The 15,147-nt window shown below is 31.1% G+C and overlaps 1 protein-coding gene across 1 annotated transcript in view; it reads left to right on the forward strand.

Annotated features, from left to right (window-relative positions):
- Positions 1–14,752, forward strand: part of LOC145193000 (uncharacterized) — an 87,368-nt gene extending 72,616 nt beyond the window's left edge. Inside the window, exons 18-19 of the mRNA XM_090070615.1 lie at positions 636–1,982; positions 14,089–14,752. Coding sequence (XP_089926741.1) covers positions 636–1,982; positions 14,089–14,654 — 1,913 coding nt within the window. The 3' untranslated portion in view covers positions 14,655–14,752. The remainder of the gene's footprint in view (positions 1–635; positions 1,983–14,088) is intronic.
- Positions 14,753–15,147: the final 395 nt, after the last annotated feature.

Consider the following 15,147-nt stretch of genomic DNA (forward strand, 5'->3'; position numbering starts at 1 on the left):
ACATAATACTTTTAAGTAAAAATAAGCAAAAAATCATATAATTCTCTAAATGTCTCGATAATAGCACAGATAATCTGTGATATTATCGAGACAACTTAAATGGATGAATTAAGGCGGTCTATTAAGAATTCTTTATTTGATCAAAACTTTATTTGATCAAAAACTTTTAACAGCTCTCAAATAATGTACGAGTGTTGTGTTTTTAAAAAGTAAGAAGAAAAAAAAAACTAGGACTGTTTTTGAAAGAATATATAAATTGAGGATTGATTATATTGCTTTAACAATACTACACTTTTAACAATACTAATTCTGAAACAGTTATCTGTATATAAACAATATAAACACATTAGTTAATTATGCATACAAATAATTTCTAAAAAGATCTGATTACTAAAAAAAAATATTAATATTATGATTTTTTTTAATATCTTTATTATTAATTTTATTATTTTTGTTGTTGCTTTTGTTAATACTATTTTATAAAATATTTTATCAAATAAATTAGGAAGTCCTTGTAAACTATGGATTATCAACATTACCATAACTAAAATTTTTTGAAGAATCTTTTTATTTTTGCTTTAAAATGAAAATGTCATTTGGAAATGTAAAGTAAAATTCTTTTTTTGTTCTTTCAGAAATGTGTGTAGCACTGAAAAAATTTTATCTTAAAACTTATGGAAAAATGGATGAAATTGAGCACTTATCAAAAACGTCAGCTAAAGTTGAACTTTTAAATAAGTTCATTGAATTGTTTGTAGTTGATGCAGATGAAGTAGAAAAAGATACTGTATTTATTGCTGAACGAGAGCTATTTTTTAAGAGACAAATGAGCTATCAGCCAATAGAGTTTAGAGAAGTGTTTTCAAAGGAACTATCTTTACTCTTGATATCTGGTATTGCTGGAATTGGAAAAACTTGTTTACTCAGGATGTGCTTGCTTGAGTGGGCTAGTGGTACATTATGGAAAAATTTCGATCTTGTTATTTATCTTGAATGCAGAAAGTTAAATCAATATCAAGATATCAGTAACATAAATGAACTGTTAAAAGTTTTCTACAAAGATATTTTTCAAAAGTGCAATGTTTGTGAGCATTTTTCCATTCTGTTTGTCATAGATGGGTTGGATGAGTTTGCTTACTTAGATGAATTAATAAAGTATAATCCCCTTCATCTATTTACTCCAAGCAAAGAATCCATTATTTATGCATTAGCAGAAGCACTAAATATTCAAAAGTACAAATGTGTTGTTGCTGGAAGAGTTGGAGCTATATCACAATACAAAGATAAAGTTAGAAACTGGAGAGACAAGTTAACCATTCAAATAATGGGTTTTAATGACAAGGGAGTTAATAAGTATATTGAAAATTATGGCAACAAAAAAGAAACCATTAAAAGTGTTTTTAAAGAGTCTTTCTATGCTAAAGCCATGGCATCTATTCCGTTTTATTTGTCAGCAATGTGTTCAATTATTGCTGCAAGTGGTTCTTCTTCTTTCAACACAATGACTGAGTTGTATTGCTCTATTTTTTTATACTTTTTTCAAAAATACATTCGCAAAACCAATGAAGCAGTTCATAAAATATTTCAAAATGAGAAACACAAGCAACATGTTTTAAGAGTTTGTAAAGTTGCATGGGAGTTGTTCAATCAAGGTAAAGTTATTTTCTCCCAAGAGGAAATGAAAGATATTGTGAATGACTTTGATGAAGTTGAAAATGAATTTTTGGGTTTCATTGAAAGAGTTGAATCACAACTCGGTTATCAATATCAGTTTGCTCACCTCACTTTAATGGAGTTTTGTGTTTCGGTTCATGCACACATTTATTTGAGTCCTGAGGAGATTATAAGTAGTAAAAAGTTGCGTAGCTGTTGGCCTATGATCTGCGGTCTAGCAAATGAAAACAAAAGTGGTATAGTGAGATTTTTTACTAACTTAAAGAACTCAAATGAAGAAAGGAAGTCATTACTTAGTTCTTTACTTGGTAAGTTCATTTAAAATGTTAAAGATTTGTTTCACTTTAAGTTCCTACTACCAATTATAATGGGTATTGACAACATTAAAAACACTATTAAGCAAGTTCAAGTTCCTACTGTGTTTTATACAAACATTAAAAAAGAAAAAGAAGGCTATTAAAAAAAAAAAGCAAATAATTTGAAAAGGTTTATATAATACAATTAGTTGGATTGTCACCAAGTATCTTTTTTTTCAAAAATTTAAACAACATAATTATACATCCAATATAAGCATTAAAAAAGAACATTTCCTTTTATTTTGTTTTTTTCTGTGAAGGAGCATTTTTACAGTACCGTCCAATTTGCTGTTTAATTTGAACATTTGAAACCTTTTCACATTTTCTTTTTACAACTTCTAAAAATCAAACAAAGCATAATGTAGGATATATTTTTCAAATATACTGGAAATAAATCTAAATTAACATAGATTTTTAATTAAATTTAAACTTATTTTATATTACCTTCTTTTAAATCATATAGTTTAAGTGATAATAAACGAATCTTTCCACCAGAGCCTTTTAAGTTGAACTGTGTCAACAGGTTATATATAATTAATCTATAAAACGTATCAAATAAACAATAAAATTTATGAAAAGTATTAAACAATTATTGATTTTCATTATTTTTCCATTGATTACTATACATAAAAAATATATATTCACCAGAAACAAATATGAAAAATGTAATAAAAAAACCAATTCATGACTAATCTTGTCAGCTGTTTAATATTCTCTGCACCAAAAATACTGAGCTGTTTGGCAAAAAGTTTGGCAAAATAATTATACAAAAATAACTACTTTCACATTTAATGTATATGGATAAAGAGTTTACCAAATCAAGTCGAACACAAACATCCTCTAAATTTTGATAAAATCCTCATACTCTGCAATAGTTTCTAATTTCTTGATTGCAAAATTACTATGGGGTTGTTTGTTTATTGCTAAAATGAGCTCCTGGTTTTCAAGAACCTTTGAAACCATCTTGAACATCATGTGCTCGTATTCTAAATTATGTGAAGAAAATAAAAAAAGAAATTCATTTCACAGTGCAAAACATTTATTAATACAATTTCAAACTTATCTACAACTTTTATTTTATACCTAAAAAAATCTGAATGTGTGTACAAAAACTATCCACATTTTATTTACTCCAAATAAAAAAATCAAATAAGTGCAAAGAACTTTCTTCCAACTGAAAAATTACAGTCGAAAGATCTTTTTAATGGTTTTTTCAGCACATATTTAAAAACTGGCAAAGGAAAACCAGGTAACTCTAAAAAATAGTTTTATTACTTATTTTTCTTATAGTATTTACACAACTTAATTAATTTACAATATAGATTTGACATCAAACAGATAAAAATAAACAATTAACATAAAAATAATGAAATGCAATTATACCATTAACATTACTTTCCATTTTAAAGGCAGCTTAGGAAACACAAATATCTATTTCATCTTCTTCCTCTGCTGCTGTGGTGTAACAATATTCTTTTAGTTCCTCCATATTATCTAAAAGTGTATATATATATATATATATATATATATATATATATATATATATATATATATATATATATATTAGGGTGGTCCTTATTGATTACAAAAAAAAATTTTCTTCAGTTTTCTGACGGAGTACCCCCTTCTGTGGTTGACGTTTATGAAAAAATAATTGTACTGAAAATTTTATTTGAAAAAAATACATTTTAGGGGTCTCTACCGCAGAGTTTATATCTATAAAAGTGCCCGCAGAAGGCTCATATGCTCAGTATTCTACAATATGAATGATTAGGACAAATATGATCACAGAGCACAACATTGCTTTATTGAAGCACATTTAAACAACTGTTACAGTGTTACATTTTGTAATTATTATTGTCCTTCTGTGTTGAGACTGTCAAAGTGACAAAAACCGTCTAGTTAGTCCATTGCCAGGGTATTCTTCTCTCGATCAGGAAATCGCTGGCGGTACTTCTTTACAATTAAGAGAAGGCACTGTTTCTGCTCCTCATCGTTTGTGTGCAGCTTGTTGTATTCGTCCATTAAGGCAACTCCACGTTCTGCTATGTCATTCACAACTCTCATACTACTGACAGTGTTCTTCGCCAACTGATAGTCAGCATCTGCAGACCAGAGCTTCACATCTTTGTTGAGGAAAGTTGACGGTAGACCAGTGATGGTGAAGAATCTACGACTGCTCTCGGTGACAAAGTCTTCCAAGTTCTTGGAGCTCACCAGCGTAGGATCAACAGTTATCCTCTTTAAAGGATGTTCTGCACCCGGTGCTTGCAGGGCACTGACCATCAGACGTTTAGTGTCATCGGAGACTTCGTCATCAAAGAAAGCCAATGCAATCAGTTCTTCTGACAAATACCACAAATGTCCTAAAATTTTCTTCATTGCGATCTGAGAGACTGCTTGATTCTGTGCCTTGTATTTGTCGATCTCCTTGATAAGCTCGAGATCAACACGAGGCGAAGATGGCGCTGACGGCGCTCTAAACCACTCCTTGACATACAAAGTCACTGTAAAAAGAAACACGTCTGCTATTCCCTTCTCTTCTTTCTTTGTCATCTTGAACTGGCTTCTCAGCATCCATATTTTCAATAAATAAATAGCCTTGGCCATCCATCTGGCTCGATGCAGTCCTGCCGGAGCTTTGAATGAGCATCCTTGAGATGGAACGCCTCCCAGAAACATTATTGTCAGCTCTAGCAGTTCGCGATAATCATCACGAAGCTGAAACTGTTGCAGTTGGTTTTCAGCAAATGCAATAATTTCATTTGCAACACTGGAAACGGCACTGTGCACGATGTCATTCGAACTAGATGCCTGAAAGTTTGACCGGTCAATGATTTCCCAGCTGCTTTGAAACCTTTTAAAAATCATAATGTCTAGACCCTTTGAAGGGCTAAGAGAAAGAGTAACCGTTGCCTCTAAGACTATTTCTAAAATGTGATGACGGCAAGCAAACCAGAGCAAATCTTTGTCAAACTTCTGCTCCAGTAGGATGCAAGCACCATTTCTTGGACCACTATTGAAGGAAGTAGTGTCAAAGCACACGCACTTGACTTTATCAGCTATGCCCCACGCTACAGTTACATCATAAACAGCTGTTGCTGCAGCTTCTCCAGTTCCAGATGGCAGCTTCGGTACACAAAGAAGTTGGTCAACTCCTAGTCCAGACATTACCAGACTCCTGTTCGCTTTCGGAATTCTGAAGAATAGCTTTCTCCTCTCTGGCCACTCTGTCCTGTTCTTCTCTCTCTTTTCTTCTCTTGAAGTTTTCTTCTCTACTGTGAACATCTCTTTCTCTTTTGGCCATGGCTTTGTCAACACTTCCCATCTTACCACGTCGTCCCGCCTCACGCTGAGCTAACAAGAACTCCCTGTCCTCCTGGATGCTAATCATCTTCATGGCGTCCGCATGAGCAATGTCAAAAAGACTCTCTAAGCCATCCTTCCATTCTACTTCCTTCTTCAGTAGACTTTCAGAGCGCTTTGCTTTATTTTCCTTATTTTTCTTCAGTTTGTCATATTCATGGAACAGACATTTAACTTTTTCAACAATGTGTTTCTTCAACCGTGTCGGGATGCGGGCTTAAGCCCACATTTCAAGAACGTCATTAGTTGTTGAATGTGATGCTTCACGAACGGTCTGTTTGGTGGCCTCTTTGTAATAGAAGAAAAGTGCCATGACTTCCTTCTTTGACGGTAACTTTGTAGAGCCGAGAATTTCAGACATTTGGCCTATCAGCCACAACTCAGTTTCTCGTCTTGTAGTTGGTTTCGAAGTCCTACAGCAACCATTGGCCATCTCCCTTAAAATAATAAATTTTATTTGTTACCATCCAATTTAATTATTCAAATTATATTTAATTTCGAACAAAAACTTATAGAGCTCAGAAAACTAACTGACAAAATTTATGTTATGCAATATAAATAAACATCAATGACATATGAAAACTCTGACAAGGTCTAAAACCAATAAATAAAATACACAATTATGTGCATAAATGAAAAGTCAAGTTCGATACTATGGCACTCAGGCAATTGATATTAATTAAACAATTTAAAATGGATTTAGCACAGCGGATCGGTCATTCTGTCTGTTTTATAATAATTCATTGTTAAATCAATATAATTTGGCAAATTAATATTTAAGCAAAAATAAACAAAGAAAACACTCACTTTTGATCCAGTATCCACTAGGTCAGTTGTTACGGGAAGTTTCCCTGAGAGAGTCAGTAGTCACTAATTCAGATTCATCAAATATTATTGCTATATTGAGTGTCTGTCAGTGTCTGATTACAAATGGCTGACAGCTGGTGAAATACATTCTGGATAATTTAACAATAAATAAGTAACATCATATTGATAAATTATGCAGGCGGTATAGTGTGCAGTGAAAGAGTTCACCAGCATAACAACTAGTGACATGCAGCCACGGAACCCCACATGATACTTAACTATTATATATGTGGTAGGGACCTCTAAATGTTTTCAGATTTAGCTGATTTTTTTTGTTAATTTTTTATGCATGCATATAAACAAAATTCAAGGGTGCCCTGTACAAAAATCAAACTTTGAAAATTAAGGACCACCCTAATATATATATATATATATATATATATATATATATATATATATATATATATATATATATATACATGTTTCCTCATAGTTCTCTATTCAAACAGCTGTTGCTTAAATTATGGTGTAAAACTAAATCATGAAAAATAAGTTATGGTGAAAAACTATCAACAAGAGCCTTAAAAAAATCCTTTTAATAAATTGGAATAACAGAAATAAGCAGCAATAACTAAAGACAACTGTCTTTTAATTTAAAAAACTTGTAAAGAAATGAAAAGGACCAAAAAAAACCATTTTTCTAAAAAATTAGACAAAATGAAAGAAGTTATCATAAAAAGTTTATAAATAAACTGTGTGGACAGTTTAAAAAAATTTGTTTATTATTTTAAATATTTAAGCTATTTTACAAGAGGATACTTCATCACTAACTATTAAAAATGTAGTTTTGATGAATTTTGTAAGTAATAAAGAAAGATGTTATAAAAAGTTAAACCTCTTAGATAATTGTTTTGTAACTTTACTTTTTTATTTCATTGTTTTTTTTTATTTACTAATTTTAACTTATTTGAACGACAGGTAAATTTTTTAATACTTTCTTTAATGTCTGCATATAATTTTAAAAGGGAAAACAAGATATGTCATTTAGTGAACAATCAAAATTAATAATATCATCACAAATATGAAGTAATCATTATAAACACAGAATGAATTTGTATATAAATGTCTCGAGTTCATAACAAAGTAATTAATTAGTTCTCTAGCAAATCCAAGATAATGTTTCCTAAATTGACTTCATTTAAGAGAATCACAATTGCAACATGCAATGTTAGAAAATGATTATAAATATCATTGCTTATAACACCCTGTAAAACTAAGGGACCAGTAAATAAGATAAATTGTCTGAATTCTGTTGCTTTCCACTGATTTAACTCTATATTCCCCGTAAAATCCTTTAACTTAGTATCGTTCACAGGAGTAATATCCTGTATAAACTAGTATACATTTAAGAAAAGAGCGAGAAGGTGCATCACATATTAATTCTTTAAGTGTAACATCAATTTTTTTATTATTATATTATAAACCTTCATCAGTTAATAATGAAAATTTTTTGAGAAAATTAACAAAGCAGTTTGGTTTACCATCACAACAAAAAAATGCAATGATGAAAATATAGTTCTCTGTTAGACCAAGTATTGGCCATAAACTAAAATTAGGTTTAAAGAGGTAGCCCATCAACATTAAAAGTCATAGAGAACTCAGTACATTTAGAATCATTTTTTAAATATAAAAAATAATTTATGTCATTAGCAAAAGTAAAATACGCATAAGTTCTACCACACTTCCTACCTATTGTAATAATTTTAGAGGGTTTTAAAAGGGTTCTTGCATTTTCAGTAATTCTGAATGACTATGTTTTTTAAAAATATTCAAAAGCTCGTTTAATTGATTATAAAAAATTTTGCTTTTTGAAGACCACATTGCCAAATCTTCTAATAATGTTTCTGTTATCAATAGTGGTGCTGCATCATGACATTCAAAATTCTAATAGTTACAACTTGAAGACATTTCTTTTTCCTCATTCTTTAAAAACATTATTAAGAGCCTCAAAAAGATTTTCAGGCTCTGCCTGAGAAGATGAAATTCAGGATTAATCCATTGTACTAATTTAATATCTTCATCTTCAATTGTCATAATAAAATTCAATATTTATTGACGCTTCATTCGATTCTCAGTTTCCGTAATGATATCTATAAAAATCCTTTTGCTAGAATAATGATTTGGAGAATTAATATTGGCCGAGGTAAAACTTTAGATGAAAAATTTCACATCTTAAAAGACACGAAATTTATTCACGCCGAAAGTCTTTTTAAAAACGTCTTTAACACCACTAAAAGACGTTTTTTTGTATGCTGGGTTTAGTCAAAAAATTAAGACGAAATAAAGATGTTTACGAAGACGCTCAATTTATCACGACGACGCAGTCTTTTTAAAGGCGTCTTGAAGGCGTCAATCGAAGACAAACCATTTAAAGACATAAATAAGACGGTCTTAAGGCGTCTTATTTTTGCTGAAAATGTTTCAATTTCCTTTAAAAATTACTTTAAGAAATATTTTATTATAAAAGAATGTAAGGTATAGTGGCGAACATTTTATTTTTTACATGCTGTTCTCTCATAAATTATTATTATTATTTTGCAAAAGCAGGCAGTTGCTGGCATCTATTCAGCATATTTCTGTCCGAACCGATTATTAAAATTCAAACTGAGTGGAATTTTACAGCTTTTGGTGCTAAACCATTGATTTTATTGATTTTCAAAAATTGTAAGGTTTGGTGGCGGATTGCTATAAAGATGTGAAAATTACTTATTTAAACAACTGGAAATAATGTTAAATGATAAAAGTGTTGGTTTTCAAACTTAGAAAAATAAGTTCCACTTCAGTTAAAATTGCAATTCGGACATGTGAAGTAGCTGGTGAATGTTGTTACAAATCTGACATGAACTTCTTGACTGCATGTGTAACAATTTCGTGAATTGTTGAAATTGAACTCAAGAGGCATTGCTTTCAGGGAAAGAATACAAAAATCCTGAACAACTTCCTCCTTTTCTTCCAGCCTCGCCCTTTTTGCTAACGGTAGTGTCGACGGTGTTCTTTCATTTTCTGGTGCTTTATTCTTTCCGGCTTGAGCTTTTTTAATCGAATTGGCTCTTTCCTTCTGGTTGCCAAATTTTTTGACCTTGGGATTATAATTTACAAGCATCACAAAAACATTGTCAGGCGATGTCAAAACAATAGACTTCATGAGCTGTCGACCGCAATTGGATTTTTTGGCCGGTGTTCCAATTTTACGTGATGAATTGAAATCTGTTTCAGCGGCCAAACAGATTTCAATTCATCACGTAAAGATGGTGCCGAAGTGGCCAAACTCAGCATGCTTCCTGATGTACTGGGTATTGCAGAAAATTCAAAGGTGATGAATTTTTCATGCGCAGCAGTTGAACTCACCATATCGTAATCTGTGAAAACAAAGATACAGCGCTGGCCTTCCGGATCATTGACTTCATTCCCAAATAGATTTTTAGCGTCTAATTTGGCAGCTACAAAATCAATTTTGGAAAAAACAGTTGGATTAAATGCTTAATAATTATCTCAGCTTGTTCTGACATTTTCGTCCCACGAAGGTATTCATATGCCAAGGCCCTCAGTTTTTTAATGCTGAAATCATAATAAAGTGATTTTTCACAAAAAATTTTCACTTTGCTAACACAGATATCCAATAATTCACAACTTTTTTATTCAAAATCACAAAAAATCACAAAGCACACGTCCGCTTGGTACGACTGCGGCATATTAAATGTTAGCACAATGAAAGGCATTGACCATAAAGATATAGCGTGTCACAGATTTTATATGTGAAATTTAACTAGCCCACCATCATACCTTACATGCCACCATACCTTACATTCTTCTATTTAATATATAAAGGTGTAAGGAAAAATGGAACTTCATTTTTTAAAAATTTCAAAAAAAATATTTGGCGACTTTTTGTTATTCTTACGTTAAACAAATTGATACTCGTGAGGGGTTTTCAGACAAATATTCGGGGTGTGGCTGTAAAGAGCTAAACAGATGTTTTGAAACTTCTTGAACTTTTGTAGCAGCAGCGTGAAAACCCCTGTTTTTAAGTCTCAGATATATTTTAAATCACTCATTTCAACACATTGTTTAGGATTTTACTCTTCGCAATATATATATAAGCTTAAATCCAATGTGTTCCATAAGCGGACAGCAATATTTTAAAATCTACGAAAATTGAATTTCAATGTTAGTCTCTATTATCTTTAAAACAAAAGAAAAATCTATTTTTGCAAAATATAATAAAAATCTGTTTTTGCAAAATATATCTTGGGATTGTAATATGCAACATATAAAATGTTTAAGATAATTTTGTCTCGAGAAAAAGAAGCAGATCAACTCAAATTAGCTGACAAAAGCGTAAGATCAACCGCAAATTCTCAACCCAATCTCAAAAACCTATTCATAAATCATTGATGAAAATCATTGATTTCGTAATGGTTTACTTTCAGCTCATTAGTGGACACTGTCCAATACTGACTCTACAACTCTTACTGTCCGAATTGCTCTTTTAGTTGTAAACTAAATGAAGAAATTTAGTCTTATGACGCCTTTATTTAATTTACATTTGTAAACATTATATGATATGATTCAAAGTTGTGATGAAGATTTTGATCAAAGATTTTATTCTTAATTGAACAGAAATTTTGGTTATTGACCGTACGGTTAATTGAACAGAAATCGTTGTTTATTTATTAAAAAAAAGTTCTAAGAATTATATCGCAAAACTTTCATAATAAAAATAAGTTGTTTTTTTTAAAGAATGATGATGGAGAGGGAGATGAGAAAAACTGATTGAAGATAAAACCTTCAAAATTAGTACTGCCATTTTGAGCAATAATTAATAAATAATCGTTCAACGAAAAATAAAAACCGAATAACTATTTTATTTCTCAGAACTTGATTTTTTTACATAAGATAGACAATAAAAAAACAAATTAATGTTTTTAAAAATAATTAAAAAAAAAGAAACTATTAGAAAGTATGAAAACCAAAAAAATTGATTGCTATAAGCAAAAAATCTGTTCAATACTGATCAATGTAAATTCATAATATAATTATCATTAAACGCCAGTTTAATGATAATTATATTATGAATTTACATTGATCAGAAATACTCAAAACTTACTTTTAAGTTTTGAGTATTTCTGTTGGTTGAAGCGTAACCAAAGTTTGAAAACAGCGTAAATGTTTAAAAAAATATTTTTATCCTGAACCGTAGATTTCCCTAATTCCGAACAGTCCCTAATTTCGAACAGCTTTAGTTCACTTATTGTAACATCTTTTATTTTTGTGGGATTTTTAAAAGGAAAACTGATTAACAAATTGGATGACAAGGGTAATGAGAATATGAAGAAATATTTTCAAAATATATATTGGTACCATTAAATTTTTTAATCGCAAGCAAAACACTTTTTAAAACCCTGAAAAACCACTTTAAAAAAAAGAGACAATTTATATTGCGTACTGTTCAATTAAGAATTTGATGGTGATTACACTGCACAACAAATTTTTAAAAAAGTCTTGCTTCCTGAAATATTTTAGGTGATTATGACAGGTACCTATAGGGTATGCACAAATATCGCTTTTGTTTTACTGCATCACGTAGGAGCTCTAAGAAATAGACATTTATATATTAACCTATTTAATCACGTTTATGTTCCGCATGAGCCATTAGTTCAACAGAATTAAAAATGTTTTGCTCCTGATTTTCTTTTGTATTCAACACTGGTCAGCAAGCATTTACGGATTCCAGTTGCCCTTGTATCGTTTCTCCATTGTAGCAATGTCCTGGTGAAATCGCTCACCGTGTTCGTCACTGACAGCACCGAGATTCACGGGGAAGAAGTCCAAGTGCGAGTGAAGGAAATGAACCTTGAGTGACATGTTGCACTTCATTTTCTGGTATACGCGGATAAGTTTGTTTATGACTTCAACGTAGTTTGGCGCTCTGTAATTGCCCAGGAAATTGTCAACAACGTCCTTAAAGGCATTCCAGGCATTTTTTTCCTGGCCAACTAACAGCTCTTCAAACCGCTTGTCACTCATAACATGTCTTATCTGGGGACCAACAAAAATGCCTTCTTTGATCTTCACATCACTTATTCTTGGAAACATCTGTCTTTAATAGCAAAGTCTTCACCTTCCTTGTTCAGTGCTTTCACAAAATTCTATCCAAGTTTTATGTGTAGAGGAGGCAAAAATATCTTTGCTGGCTCGAAAAGAGGTTCGTGTGCAACATTTTTCTGTCCTGGAGCTAACTTTTTGCGGAGTGGCCAGCTTTGTCGACAATAATGTGACTCTTTGGCACGGCTGTCCCATTCACAGATGAAACAACAGTACTTGGAATAGCCAAGCTGCAGTCCCAGTAACAGAGCAACGACTTTTAGATCTCCACAGATATTCCAGTTGTAACTGCTATACTTGATGAGCTTGAGCAACAGTACACATAAAAGAAACGGTACACATGAAAGAAACATATTCTCATAAGTTTCTTTCATGTGTACCGCGTAGCCAACAGGTACTGACGGACAAACGTTGCCATTGTGTAGCAGAACAGCTTTCAGGCTTAGCAATCAATGAATAGACGCCACTCCTCTGGATTGTGATCACAACCCAAGGCCGAGAACAATCCTTTAATGTTACAGCAGAAACAGAAACTGTCGACTTGAGCAAAATATTTGGTGATATCATGGTGCCGGCTTCTGAACATAGAAATTTTCGTACCTGGTGACAGCAGACACCATCCCTGCAGCCTGGAACCCAGCAACTTGGCTTTTGCTTTTGACAGACCCAAATCTCTAACCAAATTGTTCAATTCTGACTGTGTTATTAGATGTGGATCACCTGATAAGCAAGGTTCAAAATCTGGGTCAATGTCACTGTCAGTAACCTGCACTGGAGTTTCTTCATCTGGTTCATCTAAGGTCAAAATAGTATTTAACGACATTAACTTAGAAACTTATAAACGCTTTTAACCTTTTTATTGAATTTCTAAACGTCTTGTTTATCTTAACGTTTGTTAATAAAAAAAGCTTCCTATTTGATTAATGGGGAAGCATTCGCTAAGGCTGCAACCAACCTGATACTAATAACTGAGATTTCTTCTGGTTAACTGACAGAAACAGGCAGTGACTGTAAAGGTTTTTTTTTAACTGATTACAAAAATATAATGGAAGAGAGGATCTAATAAATAGATAATGATGCACACTCTGAACCAACACAATGTTACACCCTTACATTAAAACAAAAGTAATTTTATATTTTAAAAATCTTTTTAAATAACCCTAATCTAGAGGTCTACGCTAGTTTAAATTAATTACTTTTTTAAATTGAATGCCATTTTTTGGGATTTGATATGCAAGTTCGGAATTAGGAACACGTGTTCCTAATTCCAAACGTGCATATCAAATCCCAAAAATTAAAAGCTTTACTTTTTAAATTTAAAAATTAACAATATTTCTATAATAAATATACTTTTTGCTTATATGGTTCGATTCATTTTTGCTTCCAGTTTATTTATTTAAAAAAATCAGTATGAAATTCATAAAGCAAGTGGAGTTATTCAACTTTAAGTTCGATTTTGTTCGGAATTAGGGAAATCTACGGTATTTCGTAAATTAATTATTTATTTAATAAATATTTAATTAAAAAAAATATTTTTTGAACTAATTTGTGATCATTTGAACTGTTTTGATCTTTTTTATAAAGAAAATAATATCCGTAATATATTTATTTAACACAATATCGTGTTTTCAAATTTGTGAAAGTTGATTTTCTTGAATAATTGTTGTTGCAATTAGATAAATATTAGTAATAGTATTAGTAGGTTATTCTCCTTCTTCAGATGAAAACAAGATGTTCAAGGAATGCTTCTTTGAAGCGCAGGCGTCGATTATAGAGCACTTGAAAAGATCAATTGATGCACGAAATTGGTCGATTGTTATACGCGATGGAAAAACTGCTCTTGAAGTTTCACATGAGAAATATTTCGTGGAGAAATTTTTTGACGCTGGATGCAAGTTGAATTATTTAGATGTTTACAAAAACATTTTATCTGAGGATGAGAAAAAAATTCTCATGTTATGTTCAACCAAAGTTTGTCGTGTCTACTTATATCGTCTAGTGAAGATCGATGGGTGGACACCTACACATAAAATTGAAAGGTTGTGGATAAACATTAGTCATACTTTCGTATCAAATGACGAATTCAAAGATTTTGTCCTGCCGTGGATTCGACTATCTGAAAAATTAACTCTTGACCTTCAAGAAGACACGAACTTCATTGACGACATTTGTGAATGGCTTCGTGGTTCGAACATCAAGTGGTTGAAGATCGGGTACCGTGGAAATCATTTTTATAACATCGAAGAGTTTAAAGTAAGAAACACGAAAAAAAGTTTAATATGCTAAATAAAAAGTAGATAAAAATGTAAATATGTAAAAGGTGTATGTAATACAAGAAAGTTTTTCATCGAAGAGTTGAAAAAGTTGAAGTGAGTGATACAAAATACTTTTGATTCTTTAATTATTTTTAATATGTTAAATAAAAATGTAGAATTTATAAGTAATGCAAGAGTTATATATGAAATGAAATATTAAGTAACTTTAAAAGGAAAAAAAACAGTTTTCTTTCAAAAAATGAAAAAAAGTTGAACAATTTTCATTTTTATTAGGATATTTTATTGCAAATATTTGTTGTTTATTAAACTTAAAGAAGTTTCTTAAATAATTTAATGTAATAATGGAAATATCACAAAATTAGGTTGTTTTTTTGTTGTTTCTAATTATAACAGTTATGAAAAATTCGAGTTTTTATGGTGAGATTCAATAATTTTTTAGAACAGAAAATTTTTTTGATATTGATGAAAAAAAAAACTTGAACTTGGAAAAACGAAAAACAAAA

This window comes from Hydra viridissima, unplaced genomic scaffold (assembly GCF_058129835.1).
Source record: "Hydra viridissima isolate aposymbiotic clone 2 unplaced genomic scaffold, HvirCarnegie_v1 scaffold_1, whole genome shotgun sequence".
NCBI classification, from domain to species: domain Eukaryota; kingdom Metazoa; phylum Cnidaria; class Hydrozoa; order Anthoathecata; family Hydridae; genus Hydra; species Hydra viridissima.